The 25,199-nt window shown below is 37.6% G+C and overlaps 1 protein-coding gene and 1 long non-coding RNA gene across 5 annotated transcripts in view; one reads left to right on the top strand and one right to left on the bottom strand.

The window, feature by feature from the left end:
* The window catches only part of LOC125455630 (uncharacterized), a 56,486-nt gene extending 47,485 nt beyond the window's left edge, over window positions 1-9,001 (bottom strand). For both annotated transcript variants that reach the window (XR_007248279.2, XR_007248280.2), the window contains exon 1: window positions 8,868-9,001. This is a non-coding gene — a long non-coding RNA (uncharacterized LOC125455630). The remainder of the gene's footprint in view (window positions 1-8,867) is intronic.
* Window positions 1-25,199, top strand: part of LOC125455629 (RAS guanyl-releasing protein 1-like) — a 103,127-nt gene that overhangs the window by 65,100 nt on the left and 12,828 nt on the right. For 2 of the 3 annotated variants that reach the window (XM_059649210.1, XM_059649212.1), the window contains 10 exons: window positions 1,476-1,607; window positions 6,322-6,475; window positions 9,234-9,407; window positions 9,951-10,067; window positions 12,088-12,363; window positions 15,734-15,814; window positions 18,759-18,863; window positions 20,899-21,008; window positions 23,702-23,846; window positions 24,388-24,424. In XM_059649210.1, coding sequence (XP_059505193.1) covers window positions 1,476-1,607; window positions 6,322-6,475; window positions 9,234-9,407; window positions 9,951-10,067; window positions 12,088-12,363; window positions 15,734-15,814; window positions 18,759-18,863; window positions 20,899-21,008; window positions 23,702-23,846; window positions 24,388-24,424 — 1,331 coding nt within the window. The remainder of the gene's footprint in view (window positions 1-1,475; window positions 1,608-6,321; window positions 6,476-9,233; window positions 9,408-9,950; window positions 10,068-12,087; window positions 12,364-15,733; window positions 15,815-18,758; window positions 18,864-20,898; window positions 21,009-23,701; window positions 23,847-24,387; window positions 24,425-25,199) is intronic. The other variant, XM_059649211.1, reaches the window with a different exon arrangement.

Genomic DNA, 25,199 nt, shown 5'->3' with positions numbered 1-25,199 from the left:
ACAATGCTGGTGATGTTCTGAGACCAGAATTTGGAATATACTTGGACTTATAAAGTCAATGTTGCGGAGTTTTCTTCTCATATAAATAGCATGATAGTTTTTAGTGAGAGGTGTTTCAATGTGACAAATCAAAGAAACACCTCCACACATTGATATATGACTTAATACATTTTGTTATATTATGACTTAACGAGAAGAGTTTTCTCATTATCAGGGCCTACTATTCCCCAAAGTTGACAAAATATTAAATATATTAAATCCCTGTGATGACCAAAATGTTCAATGACCCTGACTGACTGCTGCTCAGGACAGAAGTAATCACACCATGTTACTTCAATGATAGGGAAATTAAGAAAAAAAAATCACAATTTATAAAGGACTTCTAATCCACCAACTTAAAATATACTCCTTCAAAACCTCAAACACACACACACACACACTCTCAATCATGAGCAAAACAGTCAAAAGACAAACAGTTTAACACATATAGTATGGGTAGAAAGGAATATATACAGATTAAACAAAATTCTAAAAATCAAAGGCTTAGGCACAAGGTGGAAAGTTGTTTTTACTCACGGTGCTCTAGATTTTTGTAATGTCAAGGTGGTTTTATCTGAATAAAAACCAAACGAACTGCAGGTGCTGTGAATCAGGAACAAAAGCAAAGTTTCTGGAAAAGCTCAGCAGGTCTGGCAGCATCTGTGCAGGAGAAAGCAGAGTTAACGTTTGGGACTGGTGATCCATCCTCAGAAACACAAACATACACACATCCTTCTGAGTAAGGTCACCAGACCCGAAATGTTAACTCAGTACCACAAAGAGAAAACAGAGTTAACGTTTCGGGTCTGGTGTCCCTCACTCAGAGCGGTGTGTATGTGTTTGTGTTTCTGAGGATGGATCACCAGTCCCAAATGTTAACTATGTTTTCTCTTTGTGGTACAATCTGAAGTTTGTTACTTGTCCTTTGATTTTATGGTTGAGTAGATGACTTTCTGCTTTGAATTCTTCTTTTTAAGCATTTTTCAGTATTCTGTTTATTTTCCCAACAAAATTGGGGGTGGGATAGTTGGTGGAGCAGTAGGCTGTGGTTGGAGAGGAGAGGGGACAAGACAAAGAAAAGGATGCTTTCAGTCTGCAAGCTATGGATATTTTCCACTTTCTTCTGTTCTTGGCACATACAGCTGTTTTTAACACACTTCAACAGATCAAAGGACTGTTTAATTCAAAAGGGTCTTTGTGCCATTCAGTCTTAAATTGTTCCTCCTTTTGCATCCACAAAGTATCACAGTTTTGCACAGCTCAATGATATGCAACATTTGATTTTCAATTTGCAAAATGTAGCATTTTAACAGTTATGGCAGGCCAGCTTCCATTTCAGTTTATAGTTCCAAAAAACGAAACTACCTTACCTGTTACAGTGCAGTAAACAAATTGTTACTTCTGCTGCAATGTAAGTTACATGGTTTGTTTTGCAGGTACTGGATAAAGGAGTTCTGGATAATGTTTAAAATGGACAAAGCTCTTTCAGAAACAATGGAAAGTTTTCAGGAACTGGTCAGAAGGAATGGTGAAGAGTCACACTCCCAATTCATTGACACATCACAAATGTAAGAAAACTTGTTCAAAAAATAATTCCATTAAAAAAATTCAAATTATCATTTGAAGAATTATGTTCATTTTAAGGATATTTGTACACAAATAGAGGTGAGACACGAGGGAACATTGGACTAAAATTTTGCCACAATCTTCCTCAAACATAAGCTCAGGTTTTTGCTCAGGATTCAGTGCCGCTCTGTTATGGTGAAAGTAGCTGGAAATTGCCAGTCCAGGTACAGAAATGGATTTGGCTTGGAATTTGAGCATGCATGGTTTGTGGAGGCAGCTCCCTCTACTCCTGCATGATTTTGATCAGGTAGGTGTCAAAAGTGTGCAAATAACATAAGGTGAAAGCAAGGATTAACCTTGTGCATTTTATTGGAAAGCCAGAGTAACCTTTTGGAGCAGTATGGTATCTCTAGACTTGTCCTCAGACAACTTTGGGGAAGATAAACTGCCATTCAGAAGAGATATAGCACCCGTTAGGAGAGGTAAGGCACTTTGAGAGAATCCTCAACAGATTATACTTCAGAGAATGCCCCATACCATCAGTACTACACTATCATAATACTTGGGATTTTATTCTATAAATTCAATTTAGTTGTTTTTAGGTATAATACATCTGGAAATAGTGATGGATTACGATGTACAGATTACTTAACAGTAATCATTTTCATAGTTTAAGAATTAATGAAGTCACTCCTTAATGATAAAAAGTGACTTGAGCTAAGGCTGATGATTCCATGTGCTATGCTGCTCTTGTGGACTGGAGCCTGCATTAGGGCTGACAGGAACTTGGAGAGGAATGATAGTAATATTGTTATACACATCGATGCAAGTGACATTGATAAGATTACAAAGAAAATCCTGCTGAAAGAATTTGAACAGTCAGGATTAAAAGGTGGGCCTTCCAATGTAATAATTTCTGGATTAGTACTGGAGCCATAAGCAAACTGGCAAAGGGTAAATGAATAATCAAATGCATGGCTCAGACTGGTGTGGGGGGCGGGGAGGGATTGGATTTGAGCACATGGATCACTGGTGTCAGTACTTGGGTAGATGGAGATGTTGGCCAGACTTAATTTGAGCTTTGTCGGGATCAGTGTCCCAGACTGCAGAGAAGGCTTTAAACTAATTAGACGTCAGGGGAAGGGAGTCCTGAAGGGATACAAGGGCATTCAAAGCAAAAGGATATCGCAAAACTGCAGGGCAGCTGTTCAGTTATTCTTACTTACAGTGGAGCAGGTAGTAATAGAGAATAGAAACATTTAAAAAAGCAAGCAATTGGTCAAAGGGGAAAAACTGATTTTTTTAAAAAACAGCAAAATTAATGGCTGTCTATTTAAATGTTTGTAGTATTTGGAGCAAAATTAAATGAATTAATGGTACAAATAGAGGTTAATGGTTATGACTTTGTAGCTATTACAGAGACATGGCTACATGGCAAGAGATCAAAACTAGGAACTAAGTATCCAGGAATATATGACTTTTCAAAAGGACAAAGAGGAAGCGAAAGATAATGGGCTTGCTTTGTTAGATGAATTTGGTACGATAGCAAAAAATGACACGATGGCAAGGATTGGAAGCTGTAGAAATCGTATTGGCAGAGGTAAGAAATAACAAGGGGAAAAGACATTGGAGAAAATGGTCCATAAGCCTCTGAATTGTAGCTGTGGTGTAGCGTTTTTTTCTATGGTGGTTGTTAGTCTGACAGGTCTAGCTAATAGTTCTCTCACTCCCTCTTCTCATATACTGTGGTATTTCCTTTATCAGTTTCCAACCTGCACAAACTGTTCCAGAGTCACAAAATTTTGAAAGATTCCTCATGCATCAACTATCTTAATAGCTACCTCTTAATACACTTTAGATCATCAGGCTCAGCGGGTTTATTTACTTCCACTATCTTCTGTAGTACTTTAAAAAATGCACTAACAAATTGCAGTGCCTTGTTAACACTAATCCCTATATTCCCCACTACGTCTGGGAGGGTTTCAGTATTTTCCACAGTGGAATCAGACAAAAATTATTTGTTTAGTTTCTCTGTCATTTCCTTATTTCTCAATTCTCTTTACTCTGCTTATAATGAACGATGTTTATTTTTGTTAATATGTTTCTTCTCACACAGTTCTAGAACATTATTTTCCTTGCTATTCCATTTGTGGTAATTACTTGCAGCCCTATTCCACTTAACAGGTGGTTTTACTGAAGGGATAGGAGTAGCATTTTCTTGGGGTACACAGGTAAGGAAGCCAGAAATACAGGAGGGACTTTCCTCACATCAGAATTGTTGAAAGACTAATTACTCAATTTAGGGAATGATTAGGGGTTTGATGCTATTGTGATATGAGCAGCCTGGAAGCAACAATGTGGAAAACACAGCAAAGGAAGGTGGTCAGAGATGTACAGATATTTGTTGATATTTCAATGGAACAAAATGAGATATTGATCTAAGAAATGGGGAGAGGAGAAGAAAGTATTTCAATAACATGCCTCACAACTGAAATTCCTCATTCCTGAAACCATTCTTCCACATTCCCTCCATTACCTTCATATTTTTCCTGATGTGTCTTTAGATTATTATTGTTGGAGCTTATGATCTGAACTGAGCAGCTCCTGAGTAAAGTACAAGCAGTACTCATCACAGCCCTGAACAATGAGCTTACCAGGCCCTGAAATGTAACTTACAAAGCTTATTGCAGCTCAATATCACACACAAACTTCCTTTGCCCTTAACAGCAAACAGCAGCATTTTGATAGACAGAAAATAACAAATGCCAGAGATCACAGCAGGTCAGGCAGCATCCATGGAGAGAGGGCAAGCTAACATTTCGAGTCTAGATGGCTCTGCTTCAGAGCTGGCAAACATTTTGATCACGCTTTTAACATGGTGCTATAGTGGTAATGGCATGGGACAAGTAACCAAGACCCTCCCAGGTTAATTTTCTAGGGACAAGGGTTCAGATCCAACCATGGCAGATGGTAAAATTTGGGCCCAATAAAATTCTGGAATTAGAAGTTAGTCTCATGGTGACTGTGTAACCACTGACGATTGTTATAAGAGCCTAACGGGTTCACTGATGTCCTTTGGGGAAGGAAATTACCATCTGGTGTACGTGTGACTCCAGGTCTACAGAAATCTGGCATGTCGTAAACACTGATTTAGCTAATGACACCACATCCTATGGACAAACAAAAAATATAGAGCTTTTAGCAAACAGGATAAATAGATGAATAACCTAAGGAGAGAGCAGATCAGGTGATGAAAAGCTTAATTAAAGGAGTAATTTCTTAACTATCATGGCCAGGCGGCTAATGGCCTAAGCAACTAAGCCCAACATAAAATTGGACAGTCTAAAATTGGACAGTTCTTTGAGGAAGTCACGAGACAGGTTGACGAGGGTCGAGCAGTGGATGTGGTGTACATGGACTTCAGCAAGGCATTTGATAAGGTTCCTCACGGCAGGCTCATTCATAAAGTTAGGAGGTATGGGATACAGGGTGATTTGGCTGTCTGGGTTCAGAATTGGTTGGCTGACAGGAGGCAGAGAGTGGTTGTAGATGGTAAGTATTCTGCCTGGAGGTCAGTGCTGAGTGGTGTCCCGCAGGGCTCTGTTCTTGGGCCTCTGCTCTTTGTAGTTTTTATAAATGTCTTGGATGAGGAGGTTGAGGGGTGGGTTAGTATGTTTGCTGATGAACAAAGGTTGGAGGTGCCGTTGATAGTATTGAGGGCTATTGCAGGTTTCAGAGAGACATTGACAGAATGCAGAGCTGGGCTGAGAAATGGCAGATGGAGTTCAACCTGGATAAATGTGAAGTGATGCATTTTGGAAGGTCGATCTTAAATGCTGAATATAGGATTAAAGACAGGATACTCGGCAGTGTGGAGGAACAGCGGGATCTTGGTGTTCAAGTGCATAGCTCCCTCAAAGTTGGCACCCAGGTGGATAAGGTTGTTAAGAAAGCATATGGTGTTTTGGCTTTCATTAACAGGGGGATCGAGTTTAAGAGCCGCGAGGTTATACTGCAGCTCTACAAAACCCTGGTGAGACCACACTTGGAATATTGTGTCCAGTTCTGGTTGCCCTATTATAAGAAAGATGTGGAGGCTTTGGAGAGGTTGCAAAGGAGGTTTGCCAGGATGCTGCCTGGACTGGAGGGCTTGTCTTACAGGAGAGGTTGACTGAGCTCGGACTTTTCTCTCTGGAGAGAAGGAGGAAGAGAGGTGACCTGATTGAGGTGTGCAAGGTAATGAGAGGCATGGATAGAGTCGATAGCCAGAGACTTTTCCCCAGGGCAGTATTGACTGCCACGAGGTGTCATAGTTTTAAGGTGTTGGGAGGAAGGCATAGAGGAGACGTCAGAGGGAGGTTCTTCACCCAGAGAGTTGTGAGCGCATGGAATAGCTTACCAGTGGTAGTCGTGGAAGCGGAGTCATTAGTGACATTTAAGTGACTGCTGGACATGCACATGGACAGCAGTGAATTGAGGGGAATGTAGGTTAGGTTATTTTATTTTTGGATTAGGATTATTCCACGGCACAACATCGTGGGTCGAAGGGCCTGTACTGTGCTGTACTTTTCTATGTTCTATGTTCTATGTTGCAGATGAGAGAAGAGATTCTTGAACTACCGAACAGTTGATGGGACACTCCGATATGTATTTCATTCTGTTTGATGAATATTTTTTTAAAAGGACTGTTTGGAACTCTTTATATTTCTTTCGCAGAAATACACGTGATTGGTCACGGAAAATCACACAACGGATAAAACCAAACTGTAGCAAAAAGCGAAAAGTTTCTCTCCTATTTGATCACTTGGAGCCAGGAGAGCTGGCTGAACACCTAACCTACCTCGAATTCAAATCCTTCCGGAGGATCTCTGTAAGTGTACCATCAATTGTATTGAGATATTAAAGGGAAAGTAGTACGATTAGATTTCTGTCTTAAAATTCTCTCCCTATTTCACATTACAGAGGGAGAAAAAAACATTTCAGTTTATTCATTTAAGACTCAAATACTTACAGATAAATTGCAAAGTAGAAAATTGTGATTGCTATGGAAATGATTGCTGGTGTGTGGGAATCATTAAATTCTAACAAAGCTGACAACACCAGTCTAGCAGTGAAGAAAATGATCCAGGGACTCCATTTATCTTAATGCATTCAAACTCAATCAGTCAAACTTGGAATGAATCCCTCCAAACTTATCTTTGAATTACAAGGATTGACTCATATCAGAACTTCAGAATTCCCACTCTGAATGTCGAGTGACCTTTTAGCCTTAATGCATTTGTGATGCTGATATCTATGCCCAAAATAGTTTGAACAACAGTGCCAACAATTAAAAATATTTTTTCTCAATGTGCCAGAAGGTATAACATTATCATTACAATTTTTTTTGCTGTACCCAAGTTCTGTTGAACTTTGTCCTTATAAAATGCAATTCCCAATAAGTTTAAGAGGCACTTCATTTCACTGTGTTCATGCTAGATCCCAGCAAGAACAATTCAGCCCATCCTATACCTCTGTCTTTTCTCCTTGATGCTATTTTTTTTCTATTTCATTCATTTCCCAGTTACCTGTGAAAAGTCAGAATTGAGTTTGTGTCCACCATATTTCTTTTATTCACTGAAAGGCAGAAGGAACTCTGACCTTGTACTCTGAGATCTATAGGTCAGATTTGAAACTGCCATATACTGGGAATTCCACATTTGAATCTGCAAATGAAATCCATTTGACCTTTCATGTTCTTGATTCACTATAAAAGTAGCTTTGGGATACTGTAAGTTACACAATCCTAGAGGACCATTGGCTGCTCCCTTACTAGAGACAACCAGTGGTGTATTTAACCTGAGGATTACCACCTTTCAGGCAACAGGGTGGGGTTGAGAAGATAGGGCTTTTCTGGTGACCAGGACAGGAATTGAACCAATGCTGTTGTCATCATTCTAACTTGTAAAGTAGCCATCCAGCCAACTGAGCTGATTGAATACATGTAAGAATGAGCTTGCCTTTCATGTCCTCTGGTCATCACTAAGCAATGACGACCAATCAAGTTATTTCTCAGTTAATTGTAGTAATATAAGAACCATGGCAGTCAACCTGTGCATGGTAAGATCCATAACAGCATAGGAATAAATGACCAACTCTTTCAGGTATTGCTGAGAGATAAATCTTGGCCAGGACTTTGGGAGAAAACCCATCTGTTCTTTAAACAAAGCCTTAGAATCTTTCATGTTCACCTGAGACGTAGCAGATGGTTTAACATTTCATTTGAAAAACAGTCCCATAGTGTTGCACTGGGACAGTCCATTACATTTTGTGATTAGGACTTACAAATTTCTGGAATGGAACTTGAAGTTGCAGCCTTTTGAGGCACAAGCACTAATGCTAGCACTGAACGACAGTGGACACCTAGCATTATATTACACTTGTGCCTCCACAGCAACATAGAAATGCTAAAATATACAAGACATCACTTATACCATCAGTCCTACCTTTGGAGATAGATTGTGGTGCATTACTGTGCCAATGTCTCCCTAGTGAAAAAACATAACAAAGGCATAGATGCTGAACATCATTTGTTTCTCTTATTGCTGGTTGTTGAGCTCCATAGATCTTTTCGTCATGTACAGGACCTTCCCTCCATCATAAGGTCAGAAGTGCTGAAGATTACACAATGTTCTTGAACAAATACAGCAAGATGTGACAACATCCAGGCTTAGGCTGACAAGTTGCAAGTAATGTTAATGCTACACAAGCGTCAGGCATTGACGATCTCCGACAAAAATGAATATAGCCATCATCCCTTAACATTCAAGGCATCACAATCACTATCACTACCCAACTACCCTATTCACCAGAAACCAAACCAGTTCAGCCATATAAATCCAATGTCTACAAGGGCAGTTCAGAGGCTAAGAATCCTGCATTAAATAACTGATATTCCGACTCTGTATGCCAATTCCCAAGGCTTAAGTCAGGAATGTGATGGAATATTCTCCATTTGCTTGAATGACTGCAACTCTCAAGATGCCTGGCACCATCCAGGACAAAGCAGTATACTTGCCTAGCGCCGTGTCCTGCAACATCCACTCTCTCCACCACCGACACTCAGTTGCATCAGTGTGTACGATCTATGAGGTGCACTGCAGAATTTCACCAAGACTCTTTAGGCAGCACCTTCTAAACCCATGATTACTACTATCTTGAAGATGAGGGCAGCAGATACATGGGAACCCCACCACCGTAAAGTTCCTGTCCAAGCTACTCACCCTTCAGACTTGGAAGTATATCAATTTCTTCTGTATCATTGGGTCAAAATCCTACCTCTGTCTTCTAATATTCTGTGGATCCACCTACAACAAATTGACTGCAGAAGTTCAAAAAGGCAGCTCACCACCACCTTGCCAAGGGCAGCGAGGGATAGGCAATAAGTGCTGGCTCAGCTAGCAATGCCCACATCCCGTAAATTAATTAAAGATTACAGGAAGATCCATTGTTAAACAAATTGCTTTTGTTGTGACTTCAGTAATTGTACAGTTCAAATAAAAGCTGCTCTGCAATATAAAGGCAGTTTAAGGCAAACCAGGAAGTGAATTAACAGTAAATAGAATATAACTCGGCATTACTTTATCCAGTTTTCAGATTATCAGAACTACATATTGACTGGCTGTGTGAAGGACAATCCCACAATGGAACGTTCTGTAGCTTTGTGTAATGGCATTTCACAATGGGTCCAGCTTATGGTTCTCAGCAGACCTACACCACAGTTACGGGCTGAAGTCTTCACCAAGTTTATTTGTGTGGCTCAGGTATGAATGGCACTAGTTCCTCTTAATAAATAGGCAGCTTGTGTTGTTTGGTTGCCTTCACAATCATGTTAAATTATTAGTGCATCTTGAGGCAAGTCAATTAAAATTTACTTTATCCATGTGTTGGCTATAATATCACATAGTCTGACATAGTGTAATGTTTCAATGCTATTCAATGTCATTTGTTCTCATTTTAGGAATAAATTAGCGGTTCATTCCGAGTCAGAAACCCATGCAACTTTGAGAACCAAGTACAAAATGTAAAATTATGAAGAATGCTGTCCAAACAAAGATTTCAACAAAAGATAAAAGATTAAATTGTCATTGGGTCATAATTATAACTTAGCAAGGGATTTTTTTCTTAGGATTACACACACAGAGAAATATGTACTCTTAAGTATTTCAATAGATTATATATTTTAGTGTTTTGAATCCAGGTGGAGGTGTTAATTATGGGTTGCAATACAGTAGATCTGAATCATTATTGTTGTGCCATTTTTCTTGTTTGATTTAGAAGGCATTGTCATCTTACCTTCTCTGCAGAAACTCCAGCAGCTTCAGAACTTTAATACACTAATGGCAGTGGTTGGAGGTTTGTGTCATAGCTCAATTTCCAGACTCAAAGAAACAAGCGCTTGTGTCCCTCATGATGTTCATAAGGTTGGTGTTTTTCTTGAGTGTTATAAACTGGTCTTCACCTCATCTTGTGACATTATAAGGTTTCATACAACTCTTTTTTGTTGAACACTGTAATTCTGATTGCCACATCATAACTCCCCTAAATCTCTTTTCCTCAAGTGTGACTCAAGCTGGAGTGTAGTTCCATAGGTATCAGTGCTGTTTGATATTTTGAGGTTGTGCTTCATGAATGAGCCTAGACAATGCATACAATGAGGAATTGGGCTGTGGGAGACATTACTAATGAGCTCAATGATGTCATCCTTCCCAAATACCCACAGACATGGAGCTTCCAGAAGCAGTACTAAACAATGATCATGAGTAGGAGCGCCGGCTTAGTTTCCTCTTCTGGCTCAGAGTTATTGAGGCCAATTTTTTGTTGTCTCTAACATCACCCTAGCTGACAAGTTTCTTCAATATAATGATGATGAAATTTCAAAAGGCTGACAACTTTTTTCCAAGGGAGAACAAGAACAGCAAATATTCTGGCCCTTAGTAATTATCAGCTTCACCTCTGTGGTAGTACAGTGTTGTTGATCCATTCTGGCTTAAAATGATATAGCATGACCCTGTATATGTCTTAGAAGCTGGAAAAAAATAAGCAGTTGGAAACAAATAAGCAAAACAACAAGTTAAAAAAAAGTTTCTTCAATGAATGCACAGTTTAGCTGTTCTTGTCAACATATAACGTACAAACAGTACAAATGTAGCATCATGTGTGGATGAAATGATAGATTTAGTGAGTTTTTTCTGGTGCAATTAAAGTTTAACATGTGTAAAAAAATCCACCAAATCATATATTCTTTGTGAAAAAAATGATAGCTTATTTAATATTGAGTGTTATGCATTTTATGCAGTTTAAAGTTTTGGCAAAGATCTGTAGCTTGGGTTGTGGATGACGTTGTTGACTTGCTCGCTGAGCTGGCTTGTTTCTGTTCAGACCAGAAATGACTGTACTCACCATAACAGACCAGACAGTATAAATTCCACGTGGAGTGGAATAACATCGCTTCATCAGTGGCTCCACTGATGATGTCACCTAGTATGGTGATGAAACCGCTAAACGAAATCAGGCCAGCTCGGCGAGCAAGTCAACCACCTCATTTTATACAACTTTTCAATTCAAATCATTGCTTTCCAACACGAAGTTACAATATAGATTGATGAACAGAAAATGACATTCATCCCATCCAATAAAGGCCGTCCAATGAAGGCAACTTGATTATTATTCTATTCAAAGGATTCTTATGTGTTCAGAAAGTCTCACTTACAATATGTGGCTATCTGCCAGATAGTGGGCAGAATTTATTGTAATTGATGTGGTTTCAGCCCATGGATTAAAGAGCCAGTGGGACACCCTGCCTCACATCTGATGGGGAGGCCTGACTAGGTTAAGCGCCTCTCAGACACTGAACTGGGTTCTGAATCCTAGGGGTGGAAATGCTGCCCACTAATAGATACCAGAAACCATCCAGAACAGACAGCGCTACTGGCAGTAGTGTGTGCTGTTGGCTGAGCACTGAGGGAAAGGCTTAGGATAAGCAAGGAATATAGTTCACATGTGAACGAGCGTAGGCAGAGGTCAGGAGAACAGGGTGCGTGGAAATCAGAGACATGTGCAAGGAGCAACCACTATCCCCTGCCTTATGCTGGGTTCCAGAATTAAACACTAAGAGCCAAACAAACCTTGTCATCTATCGCAACCCCCCGCCCCCACCTCCTCCAAACAGTGGATTCCTCAGGATAAGAGCCAGAACCAGTTCAGCAGAGTTAAGTAATGTCACAATCAACAGAACAAGGTATAAATTACCCAACTTAACATGGCAATGGATAATCGCTGGTGACGTATCTGATAACAAATTTCCATGCCTTTTTTAAAGTTTTAGTTGGACATTTATACTCCACAGCTGTCAAAAGGAAACTTATATGGAAGGTAAATGATTCATTTTAAGAATAAACATTCAGATACACTTATCTGTAACTCTGGGTTTTTCCAACGTAGGTGATGAATGAAATGACTGAGCTGCTCTCGTCCAGTGGAAACTACAACAACTATAGACGTGTGTACAGTGAATGCATAGACTTCAAGATCCCTATTCTGGGCGTCCATCTGAAAGATCTTATTTCACTACACGAAGCCTTGCCAGATTGTGTTGAAGACAACAAGATTAATGTACACAAATTGCAGACTCTCTACAATCATATCAATGAGCTTGTGCAGCTTCAGAACACCGCACCTCCATTAGATGCAAACAAGGACCTGGTTCATTTGCTCACAGTATGTCTGCCTGTACTCCGATAGTTGCTTGTTCTCAGTTCCTGATTCCTAAGGTCCACCACTGATAGAAGCATGAAAGTGTCACTCCAAATGTTGGGGCATTCAGGTCTCAAAATGACAAAATAACTGGAGCTAAAGCTAATGTCTTGAGATAGTTTACTACAGTTTACTATGAAAACATCCTTTATAAATGAATATTGTTTTTTAAAAAGCTGGATAATACTATTTCTATAAACAGTTTGAAAGAAAGGTTCTAGAAAAGCTAACAGTAATGCTGATTCGTTAGGAGAAGCCCAAAATTTGGATAAAATAGTTCTAATCCTCAAGGACAAAGTATAGATCTATCATTTCCAATGTCTCATTCTGTACAAATCCTGAGATTGATACGTTTATCGTTTGAATAATTATTGATGCTAGACCACACAGTTCATATTATAAAATATCAACATTGTGATTAGTCAGACTGATCACAAGCCAACCAGTTCTGAAACCCTTGATCAACCCACTATTTCATTATTAGAAAAACTTCTGTCTGGTCTTCTAAAATGCCCATCTCTTTGTATGATAATTCCAAATTGAGGTGTAAACTCTATTTTAATACATAATAAATACAATTTATAAGTTACTAAGTTTCTTGAACCTCATCACATTATTTCCCTTGTGTTTCTAACACAATATTTAACTGAAAAGAGCTCTGGAAAGGTGTTCCCTGAAAGTTTGTGCAATTAAATAGATAAGCATTAATCTGAATCGAACTAACATTACTTTCAGCAGGTTCACTTAACCCCAGTCATCCCTTTGTACTTCTGTTCACAGGAGGATCCAGGATTGAAATTGAAGCAGAGATCTTGTGAGAGCACAGATTTCCAGAATCTGCCAGGAGCCTGATCTAAGATTATTATTAGATGTAATTATATAAATTCAAATAGTGTTCTTCAGATGCAGAGTCATATGCAAAGCAGGACACGTGAAATAGAATTCATTAACTGATAATAAATCAAAAAGCTAAATATTCATTAATGCCTACAAAGTTCAGACTGGGACTGAGAAAAATTGTACTTTGATAAATTATATTTGAATATTATTTTTCAATGTTAACCGTCTATTTATTGACAAAAAACAGTATTAAGTACACTATGGTCGACACTTCACAGAATCAATACTTTATTGAATAACTTCTCCGATCACAAAGTGTTAGTCAAAACTCAGGCACCACTTTCCAAGGAGAAGGTAAACATGAGAATATGAGCTGTCACCTGATATCTGTATACACCTTGGCTGCCTGCGCAACTTCAGCATTGCTGGAAGGTTGAGTGATGTTATCACTTGCCAGTTTACATGCTACACAGTTCTGGGATAGGTTGGGAGCAAGAGGATAAAGAAATGGATGCTCATTCATGTTTGGGTATTACGAGAGAATTTCTCATGGTAATAATGTAACAAGTGACAGTGTTGCTTTCTCAGAGGGATTAAGAACATAAAGAGCAGGAAAGGGGTGCTTAGCCTTCAAATTTTCCCCACTGGTCAAATAAGATCATGGCTGATGATCCCAGGTTTCAACTCCTCTTTCATGCCAACTCCTCATGGCCCCCAAATTCCTGATAAATCAACTACCTATCTCCTTTTTAAATGCTTTTAGTGATCTTGCCTCCAAAACACTTTGGGATAAAGAATTCCAGATATTTACTAGCCTGTGAGAGAAGAAATTCCTTTGCATCTCAGTTTTAAATGAGAATTCTCTAGTTCCCCTATTAGTGGAAGCATCTTCTCAACATCTACCCTGACAAGCCACTTCAGAACCTCATATTTTCAAAAAGATTGCCCGTCATTCTGCTAATTGATAATGAACAAAGGTCTAACTCGTGTGCACTCTAATTATTTTGTTTGTGTGAACCTTGGAGGTCAATCTGCAGCAGCAACATCTGAAACAGGTAATCAATGCCACAATTGTCATAACAGGATCCTTGGAGTGGCTGGGAGCATGCAGCTTTTAAGGAATGCTGAGTGTAACTGTTTAGCTACTCTTGATAAGACAATCCTTTCACCTCATAAATCAGCTTAGTGAATTGCTTTTGAACTGCCTCCAATGCCAAGAATATCCTTTCCTAATGTAGGGACCAAGAATGTACACAGTACTTCAGGTGCAGCCTCACAACATCCTGGTAACAAGACTTCCTTATTTTTAACTCCACGCAGTAAGGGCCAAAATTCCATTTGCTTCCTAAATTACTTGACTTTTCATGCACAAGAACACCCAGATCTTTTTGCACTGCACTTTTTTTGGAGTCTCTCACTATTTAAAGAATATCTTGCCTTCGTATTTTTCCAAAGTGCACGAATTCACATTCCTCTACATTAAACTCCATCTGCCAAATTTTTGCCCCCTCACTCAACCCATCCAGATCCCCTTGCAGATTCCTCATGTCATCATCACAACATTCCACCCCACCTATTTTTGTATCATTTGGATACATTACCCTCTGCTTTGCCCCCACCCCTCAATTAGTGAACAGTCACATTTTTAACATCTACTATGCATTAAGTACTTGTGCACCAGTAATGACATAATTTGCTGTTTGCTTTGTCTGCTTATGATGTGTTTTACCAGTAATCCATCAGAAATATATTCATGCTAAACACAATGTTTCCATGCATTTAAAAATCCTGAAGGGCCATGCCAATGGCCTGCGGTCTAATCTCCATTTCTGAACTCATTTCTTGTTAATTTCAATGGTACAGCAGTTGAGTCAGCACAATTAACCAGTCAAGATCTGAATTAGGAAAGGGTATTCTATCGGTCATGGCCTTGAACCCCTACTACGTTTATGAGTAGCTGCAGAGGAAGGAATAAAGCATTCCTGCCGTCAACCCCAACACCCATTATCACTACTCATATAAATAATATTCATAGGGGTAAGCTATGATCTGAGACAACATGCCTTTGAAGTCATACTCCAATGTGATAGTAATAAGAGAGAGGAGAAGGTTGGAAGAGAATCAAGAGGATTTTGGCTATGATTGAGATCTATTTCTGAAAATTTCCACATCTAGATTCTATTAAAAGGGACTTTTTGTACAGTCAATTGAAGCGTGACTCCAGCAACAATCATTCTATCATAAACTATCAGTAACTATGGTAACTGGTGTTTTCTGCAGGTATTTGGTATGATTTGAGCAATTGGTAATCATTAAGTCATTAATTAAAATGAACAAGTATAACATTTCTAAATTAGTAGATCTGTCAGTTTACAATGAAAGGTTCATGTCAAAAATGAGTCATTTATACAGTGAAGTCAGTTAAAACTAAAACATGTGTTTTAAACTGCTTATGTAACAGCATGTATAACTTATGTATTCTGCATTATTTCAGCTCTCTTTGGACCTCTACTATTCAGAAGATGAAATTTACGAGCTTTCGTATGCCCGTGAGCCAAGAAACAACAAAGTTCCAGTAGGGCAGTTTCTTCAAACTATTGCTATCAGATGACCCTGATTTTCATATTAAATACCCTGTTATGGCACCCATTATTGCTGTCTATAACCTTGTCAGAATGATCAATCACATTTCATGAAAAAGTGCGGATGGAGAAATTTTAAAGACAATTTTAAATTTGGTTATATTTAAATCAGGATCGCTGGTTCTGAAGAAATTAGTAATTGATTTCAGTATGAAAGCAATTTCTAAATATATGGGATCATTTAATGTAAAAAAAACATACAGTTTGGAAGTTGAACTAAAAACTTAGGACACAAACACATCTATATTTATAAATGTGTCGGGTCAGTGGTAATCCTAAATAAGATGCTAATATGATCTTAACTGAGCCATTCTAGATTTATCTGCAAAATATTTGAATTTAACAAAATATTGAGTAAATTATTTTAACTTTGAATGTCATCAGTAGAAGGGTATTACAAGTAATTAATAGCGTAAAACAGACAATATCCCATCAGTCAGTGCTAACATTACTTACAGATAACTTAAACTTCAGATGGTCTGACTATACATAATGCCACTGTACGATGGGGCCTTCTGTGTGGGTGTGCAGCATGTTTTCCTGTCTTTTATGTTTGCTCCAAATTAAGCCTTTTTAGCACAATTCCCCAACTATCTGTTTTGAAATGTGTCACTCACAAAGCAAAATGGAGTGGTCATGTGCAGAGATGTTTCTGCATACCTATCTGACAGTTTATTCTCTTCCTTAGAAATTTTCCCCTTGACATAATTACTGATATAACTGATGTAGCAACGGTAGTTTTAGGGATATGTTTTGCTTTGAAAGAATCAGCCAAAGGTGTACTGGGAAGCAGCCTGTAAAAGCCTACTAACGATGCTGATCCTTTGAGTCTTTGTGTGGGATATCCATTCACATTTGTTGAGGACCAAGAAAGTGTGTTCATGCACATCTTCCCCATCTGGTTAGGAAGTGGGCAGTGTATCATATCTCTGGGGACTAATGTTGAGTCTGTATTAGGAGGTGTCTACACTTGAAGACCAAATTCTGTATTCCAGCTAGTCTTATTGCAAATAAATTTTGGGGTGTCTTCAATGTGTCTATTGGTGCAGTAGCCTCAACTCCAGAACTCAAAAAATGAGATTCCACTGATTTGCTTTACTTATTAGCTATCTTAAATTATGTTGCTCCTTTTAGTGACTTGTACATCTGTACCTACCAGAGCCCTCTGCTTCTCTGTCCTCTCTTAAGGAGTTGTGACCTCTGTTCTTTTTAAACCAAAATGTATCACTTGACAATCTTCTGTTTGAGGTTCATGTCAATTCCACATTCATTCTGCAAAGCTCTTTGTGTCTTCTTTCACTTCACTGTAGTCTTCTGCATTAATTACACTCTTCAATTTGGTGTAGTCCACAAATTTTGAAATTTTACCTCACACTCAAATTCCAAATCATCTAAATAAATACCTACCTTTTGCAAGCCTACTGCCTGTTTTTGTTTTGTTGCTAATTGCTCTCTATTCTGCTCCTTGTCTCCTGATTCCAAGGATCTGACCTTTGTCATGAGTCTATCATATGAAAACTTATCAAGACAAATTGAAAATGCAAATATTACATCCACTGCATTAGACTTGTATACCCTTTTGTTACTTATTCAAACAAATTAACTAATTCACTAATTGTTCAAGCCCAAATTTCCAATTAGAAGCTGTCTACTTGTTATTGCATTTTTACATTGTGAATGGTTTCTAATTGGTTTATAGCACAGGGGCCTTGTCCTGTCTCCATTTTTAAATATAGGAATCATATTAGCTCTCTGACAATCCTTTTGTCCTACTCTGCTTTGGAATGAAATATTTCATATACGCGATAGTGTCTCTCCACTCTCTCTGTAATCTCTTCCCTAACTTTTATCTTTTTGTGAATGCTATCCATCTGGATCAGGGTTTTCATATCTCCTAAGTTTGATCAGTATATCAATTATTGACTCCTTCCCATCTTTACCATCTGCATATCATTCTGAATCTCATATTCTGTTGTCTGTTGTGGAGAATGGGTTAATATCAGAAGCATACATGATGATATAACGATGATATCAGTGTACATTATCAGATGGACAGATTTGGAAAGTGGCACAAATTGTCACCCCACGTAGTGATTCAATGTAAAAAAAAGAAAGAACTGTGGATGCTGGAAATCAGAAACAAACAAATTGCTGGAAAAACTCAGCAGGGCCAGTGGTATCTGTAGAGAGAAAGCAGAGGTAATGTTTTGGGATCCAGTGACCTTTCTTCAAAACTGATCCATGTAAAAATCAATGTACCTGTGTACCCATAACTGCAAATGAAGACTTATTTTAAAAGATACCACGAACCCTTGTAACATGCATTTTCAAGAATAGATAGTCTCAAATAACCATCAGCACCCATAGCAAAGCACCATATAATGTCAGTTTCCTTAGTAAATATTGAGGCAAAGCAATTATTCAATACTTCCAGGATTTCAAAGTGATTACCTATGAATTGATCATTTGTAACTCATAGTAACCTTGTCTTGTTTTACTTTTGTTATTTATTTATAGAAGAATAATTGGCTTTCCTTTCACATTCCTTGATAAAAATTTCTCTATAAAATTAGAAACTATAATAATATTACTTAAATACAATGTTTATTGTGAAAAGGAACATCTGCCTTTTTACATAGTGATTGTCTTAACCCAGTTAGAATAGGGAAGACACAAAAAGCAGTGATATTTGGCACAGGTAGCTTAAATTAGGTTCTCATTTAGTAACGAAATCAGAAAATAAATTATATTCAAAATTATATCAATTGTAAAAACTGATGACTGGCTAAAGTATCTAACTATCAACATATAAACACAACAATGTGTTTTACTCATGGTTGGAAGTAACCAATTGCTCTTTATGATTGTATCATTCAGCCAGCAACTCCTTGTAAACCACCTGTAGTAGCAGACTGGGCCCCTGGAGTCTCAACAAAGCCAGATCCCAAGACAATCAGTAAACATGTTCAGCGCATGGTTGATGTAAGTTTTTTCCTGATGACAATGCTGTGCCATATATTTAGTTCATCGCTTTCTTTTCATTGTTATAATTAGAAGTCATTATATTGCATCACATATCCAGCATGAAAAATCCCCTCAATATTACTTAACAAAACATTTATCCTCAAGAAAGGTTGGACTTTTATTAACAGAAAAGATTGAACAGAAAGAATGGTCATGATTTGCAGGTACTAAGCTTTTAGTCTAAGGAAGCACTGAGCATTAGGGAAGAACAATCAGATCATGAATTCTAAACATTTGAAGCTGGATTTTCCTGTCGACTTCTGAACTCAGCTGACAAACTTAAAGGGGAAGCAAGAACTATGTGGGAAATAATCACTCATTATGATTTACCCCAGGCAGCCAATTAATGACCAGAGGGTGGGATTACCATAAAATTAAGAGAGGCAGTGGAATCTAAAGAGTGAACAGAGGCCATCCAATTCAGAAGTGGGTCTCTGTGTAATGGGAAGCTGGGCAACTGCTGTAGTGGAGGGAGCCCTACAATATCTGCTACACGCAGTCAGGCATCTAAGCCTACCTGAAGCTCCTGTCCTCTGATCTGCTGCATGGGGGCCACCTGTAATTGGCTAAATAGTCCCCACTGTCTGTAGAAGCTGGATGCCCTTACTGAGCTGGATTTGTTATATGCACTACATGTAAGGGGTAGCTATGCCATGATTCATCTCATCTCCAGGAAAGCACAAGTATTTTTGGTATTTTTATCATCTGCCTGCCTCTGCTTCTGCACCCCAAACCCCCACCCTACAGTTGCATAAACTTTACTTGAAATTCCAATTTTTATCACATTTTCATATTTGCTTGGAGAAGCATAGAAAATAGTGTAAGGATTCTGTGGCTGGTCAACAGTCTAAAAATGCCATGATAGGACCCTTCTTCTATGGATATACAGGATGGAGAGTTTTAACGTGCTGGTATCCATATGTTGCAGATAACAACCATTCTCACTGAACACAAGGATTCTGTTGGATGCCAATCTGGAATTAATTTAATTGCTTCTGTATCTATTGACTGCCTTTATATAAAATAAGCTATTTCCACAAAAATAAAAATAATGCATTTTTGATTTGGATTTTGACAAAAGCAAATTCCTATGTTGGCTGAATGTTTTGCTGCACTGCTATTGCATAAAAATTGTATCATTTGATCCCTAATAAGAATACTACTTAAATATTATTTGATATGTATACTACATATATACCAACTTTTCTAATGAGTTATTTATTTATTGTCTCACATATCTAGAAAGATACAGTGAAAGGTGTTTTATCACCACAATCTGATGCCATTTTGAGTTACAAAAAGAATAAAAATAAATTAGAAAAATAGAGTTCATCTTGTAAAGTTCAATACAGCAAAGTACGTTGCAATAATCTCTGACACAGTGTATTTGCGACAATGAGCAATTAAAGGTAGATTTTAACTTCTGTTACACTTTTTGATGTTTGAAAGCTGAATGTATGGTAACATGTACTTCAATGAAATGCTTTGTGTTTGGACAAGTGATTGACTTCATTACATTCTGATCAAAAATTTAGACTTTTTGAGTTTACAAGAAGGACATGAGGAGGTGATACACTAATGCTTCTTGACATGATTGGCAATGAAACCTCAGTGGAACCAAGACCCTGAATAAGTCACATCAGAGTCAGTGATTTGTAGTCTGATGGAGTATAAATAGCAACAGTGAAAAATAATTTTGGTACAGATGTACAGGCCTTTATGGCAGTAAATAGTTTGGAGATATCTTTATGAAACAATGCACCAATCTTCAAAGGGAAATCAGTGTTATAAGGGCAGAATTAGACAAACTGAGTTTCACGACTAAAATTATCTAGTCACAGGTTAATAGAAGAAAAAAACGTTTTCCTAATAGTGTTAACATAGCTGCAAAGCCTTTTCTAATTTACATGAACATAATTACTAATACTACTTATAAGCCCATTTCTCTTGTTTTACCATTTGTTATGTTTATTCATTTGCGTATCCAATACAGTCTGTCTTTAAAAATTACGACCACGATCAGGATGGCTATATTTCCCAAGAGGAGTTTGAAAAGATTGCTGCAAGTTTTCCATTTTCCTTTTGTGTTATGGACAAAGATTGGTGAGTAAAGCAATTTCAGCCAGGGTGGTACTAAATATTGTAATGATGTGTTAGCAAGCAGCAGAACAGAATGTAAGTAAACAGGCATATTGGATAAAAGGACTTTGAGAAAAACAATGCCACCTCGCAGGTTCAAGTTTATTTGGTTTGTGCACAGATAAGATCAGAACGAACAGAGGAAGCTATTTTGCCCAATAAGCCTGCGCCACTGCATACATTATTTATTTAATTAGACACATTCCCTAGCTCTTTTCATGAGAGCTCTGCCAATTCCCTTTTGAAAATTGGACCTGAGTTTGTGAGCTTAATCTTTTCCTTTTCCTTTGCTTTGTTTTTTTGTATCAAATGTAATTTTTTTTCATTTTCTCCATTTTCTTGTACCTAAGATTTGTAGCTAGGTACTTTGTACCCTAAGATGGTGCTGTATATTGGCAACATTGGACACTTTTCACTGTACTCCGGTTCTTTTGTAACTTGAGTGCACTTGACCACAAACCTAATTCTAATTTCTAATTCCACATTTGATTCCAACTTACCCTGTCTCCTTCTCCATTGCAGCAGTTAATTTGCAAACCTTAAATTTCATTGCTCAAAAAGATATACTCTTGTTTCCAGAATGCATCCTAGTCCCAGATGCCGATTACAAATTTGCACTTACTAGCATTTTAAGGTGTAAGCGTATTTTGAACTGAATGGGCAAGGGAAAGTCAATAATTCGGAGACCGTGCCATGAAATGCCTCCCTCAGCAAATTCTGTCCCATTGAAACTAGCTCCATGCATCCCAGATCATAACTTGCTGAGGTAAATTCTCCTCTTCTCCCTGACTGAAACGTTAACTCTTCTTCCCTTCTGCTCTATTGAATAGTTCCAGCAATTTGTATTTTTAATCTCCTCCTTCTCCCATGTGTGCTTTTGTCAACATGCATGTAGTTGTAGTCACCTTATCTGAGGAAGGAAATTCTGGCTTGTGATGGAGTGCAAAGAAGGTTAAGCAGACTGATTCCTGGGATGACAGGACTAATTTATGAAGAGAGACTGGATTGATTCGGTCTACATTCACTGGAGATTTGAAATCTTGTAAAAAGTGTAAAATTCTAACAGGATGGGGAAGACACGGGAAAAATGTTCCAAAAACAGAGTCCAGAAACAGGGCTCGTGGTGTAAAGTGTAGGAGGCCATTTTAGACTGAGATGTGGAAAAGGTTTCTTCAGCCAGTCAACGTTCTTCATAACTTTGAACACTTATATAAAATGTCCCCTTAGTTATCTTTCTTCTAAGGAAAACAATCCCAGCTTCTTTATGCTCCCCATCCTTATATTTAGTTGTAAGTTTGAAGTGCTAGAACATCTAAAAGGTTGCAATTGAGATGATTTATGTATCTGATCCTTTCTGTCATTTTGTATTCCATAAAATTACAAAGTACTAACTTCTAAACAAAAAATCACAGATATGGACACGACTCATCATTCCTACAAACTCCGCTGCAGAAAGTACTTACTCTACAAAAATAAACCAATTTATATGCATAGCAACAGAAAGACATATTAAATTAACAAAGGTCTAGTTGACTAGTTAACATCAACCAACTCATTATACGTAACAGAGCACATTACTCATTGGTTTGTATTTGCAATGCTTGACACTAGAGAAAAATTATTTTGAAATACATCACGGCTAGCAGAATGTTCTGTACTTATGCATTGATTGTTAGTCTAAAAACAAAGACATTCTCTTTTATTTGCATCAGTGAAAGAAAACTGTATCTGGCATAAAATCTTCAAAATGTGTTTAAACTTGTTATCAGTGACCAAATTATCATCGCAAAGACCAATGTGATTAAAAATACATTTCAAGGGATTTTCAAATATTCTCTCTATGTACCTCTTGTGGCAACACCGACCATGTGTTCCCCAGTGTTCTAGGACATAGCTCCCTTACAATGCATGAGCAACTGTTCATAAGGCATAGTATAGTTTTGTACTGCAGACATTCTTCAGTTTGGGAGAAAGAAGTGTGCAGGTTAATATTACAATAATAACATTTCTGGCTTTTATGGGCAATAAGAAATCTAAGTCCAGCCATGGCCAGGCTCCATACCAATATGCCAAACAGGTACTTATGTGTGCTACCAATGATGTAATACCCTGATCAACAAAGGAGGATGATATAAAATTTCTGAGATTGAACTTCACGTCACCAAGGCACAAGTGTGACTTCATTCATTTTACACAGCATCCATCAAAGTTAGCAATGACCGTACCCATGAAAGTTACAAATGTAACCGAGTTTCCTCTCTCACAAAGAACATCTGGAATACAATACTTGAAGTGCAGCTTTGGTACCTCCCAAGATTCTACTGAGATCACTCCTGTGCAGTGCTGTGTACTTCTTGAATTCGACCACAAACCATCGCTAAATTCAATGGAAGAATTATTTGATTATATTCAGTATTGTACAACTGCTGCTGTCAGTTATGAATAATGTAAAATGCTATGTAAAGCAGCATGCAGTGATCACTGTAGAATAAATTATTTATGTTTCCATTAATTACTGGATAATAAAGATTTGAATGATGATCTATTCTCCATCCATTACCAATTGTACCTGAACATGTTTCACATAGTTCCTATTGTATTTGTGACATTGCACATTTGTATAAAGACTTTAACAACAAAGGATTCTCATTTTATAGTGAAGGTCTAATAAGCAGAGAAGAAATCACAGCCTACTTCATGAGATCCAGCTCCATCTTCTCGAAATCAGTCCTAGGCTTTCTGCATAATTTCCAGGAGACAACCTATCTGAAACCAACTTTTTGTGACAACTGTGCTGGATTTGTAAGTTACTTCAACCTATAGCCTCTGGCGGGTAAAACATCACTGAGCAGAAGTACGGTTATCCAATCTTGATGACTGAAAAAATGCTATAAATATTTTATCTGAATGTAGTCAGAAAAATAATAGAGTTATAGAAGGTATCTTTACTAATCATTGGTGGAATGTGAATAGTAGATTATTGGCTCTGTTGCTGTCCTGGTAATCCAGAGGTCAAATCTCATCATGACAATACACATCTGACTGAATAAATCTGGTAATTTGTGGAATGATCATCTGAAAATGATCAGAAAAGCTGCCAGATTGTTACATAAACTTAACTGGATGGACTTCAGGGTAGGAAATTGTCCACCTCTACTCTCTGAGCTCCTGTACCCTTGCTGTATATTTAATGTTTAATGTCCTCAGATTAAACAGGCATGGACGAAACATCACTCCAAGAACAAGAAATAATTCAATTTCTTTTTTTTTGAGAAATGTCAAAGGTTCTGTCAAATTTCATATTCTTAAAATTAAATGATGTCCTTTGTTCTTTTCTTTCCAGATCTGGGGTGTTATAAAACAAGGGTACAGATGCAGAGGTAAATGACATTATAAAATACAGTTATATTTAAGAAACTTTTTATTATACATATGGTAAAGTAATTCAGATGGATTAGTGAGGATGCTAGATTAATGGATCTACAATTACAATTATACAAATTCATTTTTACTACTTCTGATGTCTTTATGCATAGTTAATAATACGTGGTTGAACTCCTAACCCAGGTTGTTTCTAAATGATGTTATTCTCGAAATCAGCATTCGTCCACAAAATTTACTGAAACTAAACAATGTGCAACTTCTAACCCTTTTAAACAAATGTATGTAATATATAATTTAACCGTAATGTGTAATCTTTTAACCAACAACTTGGTGTAAACTCTTACCTATCAAACATTAAAAAGTCTCCCGAAATTGGGTTTGTTTCATAGTGAAATTATAAATAAATTAAGACTATTAAACAAAAATTAAAAACCATTTAAGGTGTCCGATGAGTTGAATAGTGAACTTTAAGTTAGAAAGAGTATGGTTTTTACACTCTTGTTACTCCAGGCTGATTACATTCAACTAATAATCTGAACAATTCTTTCTTTGCTAATGTATGTGAAGAGAGATCAGAGATGCGGAAAATTTTGGCATAAGAGCTCTTAGCGGTGGGCAGCAAAAACATTAAAATGTGTGTTCACACTGATGTATCTTTAGAACATTGATTACAGCAACCCAGAACTGATTGATGAGTTGAAATGTAAACTAAGTAAATGTAAAATAAGATTATGTAGTCTCCAACCATTTCCAAAATTATGTAACTTCTCT

Source organism: Stegostoma tigrinum, chromosome 10, assembly GCF_030684315.1.
Source record: "Stegostoma tigrinum isolate sSteTig4 chromosome 10, sSteTig4.hap1, whole genome shotgun sequence".
NCBI lineage: Eukaryota > Metazoa > Chordata > Chondrichthyes > Orectolobiformes > Stegostomatidae > Stegostoma > Stegostoma tigrinum.
This window is presented reverse-complemented; position numbering and strand designations above follow the sequence as displayed.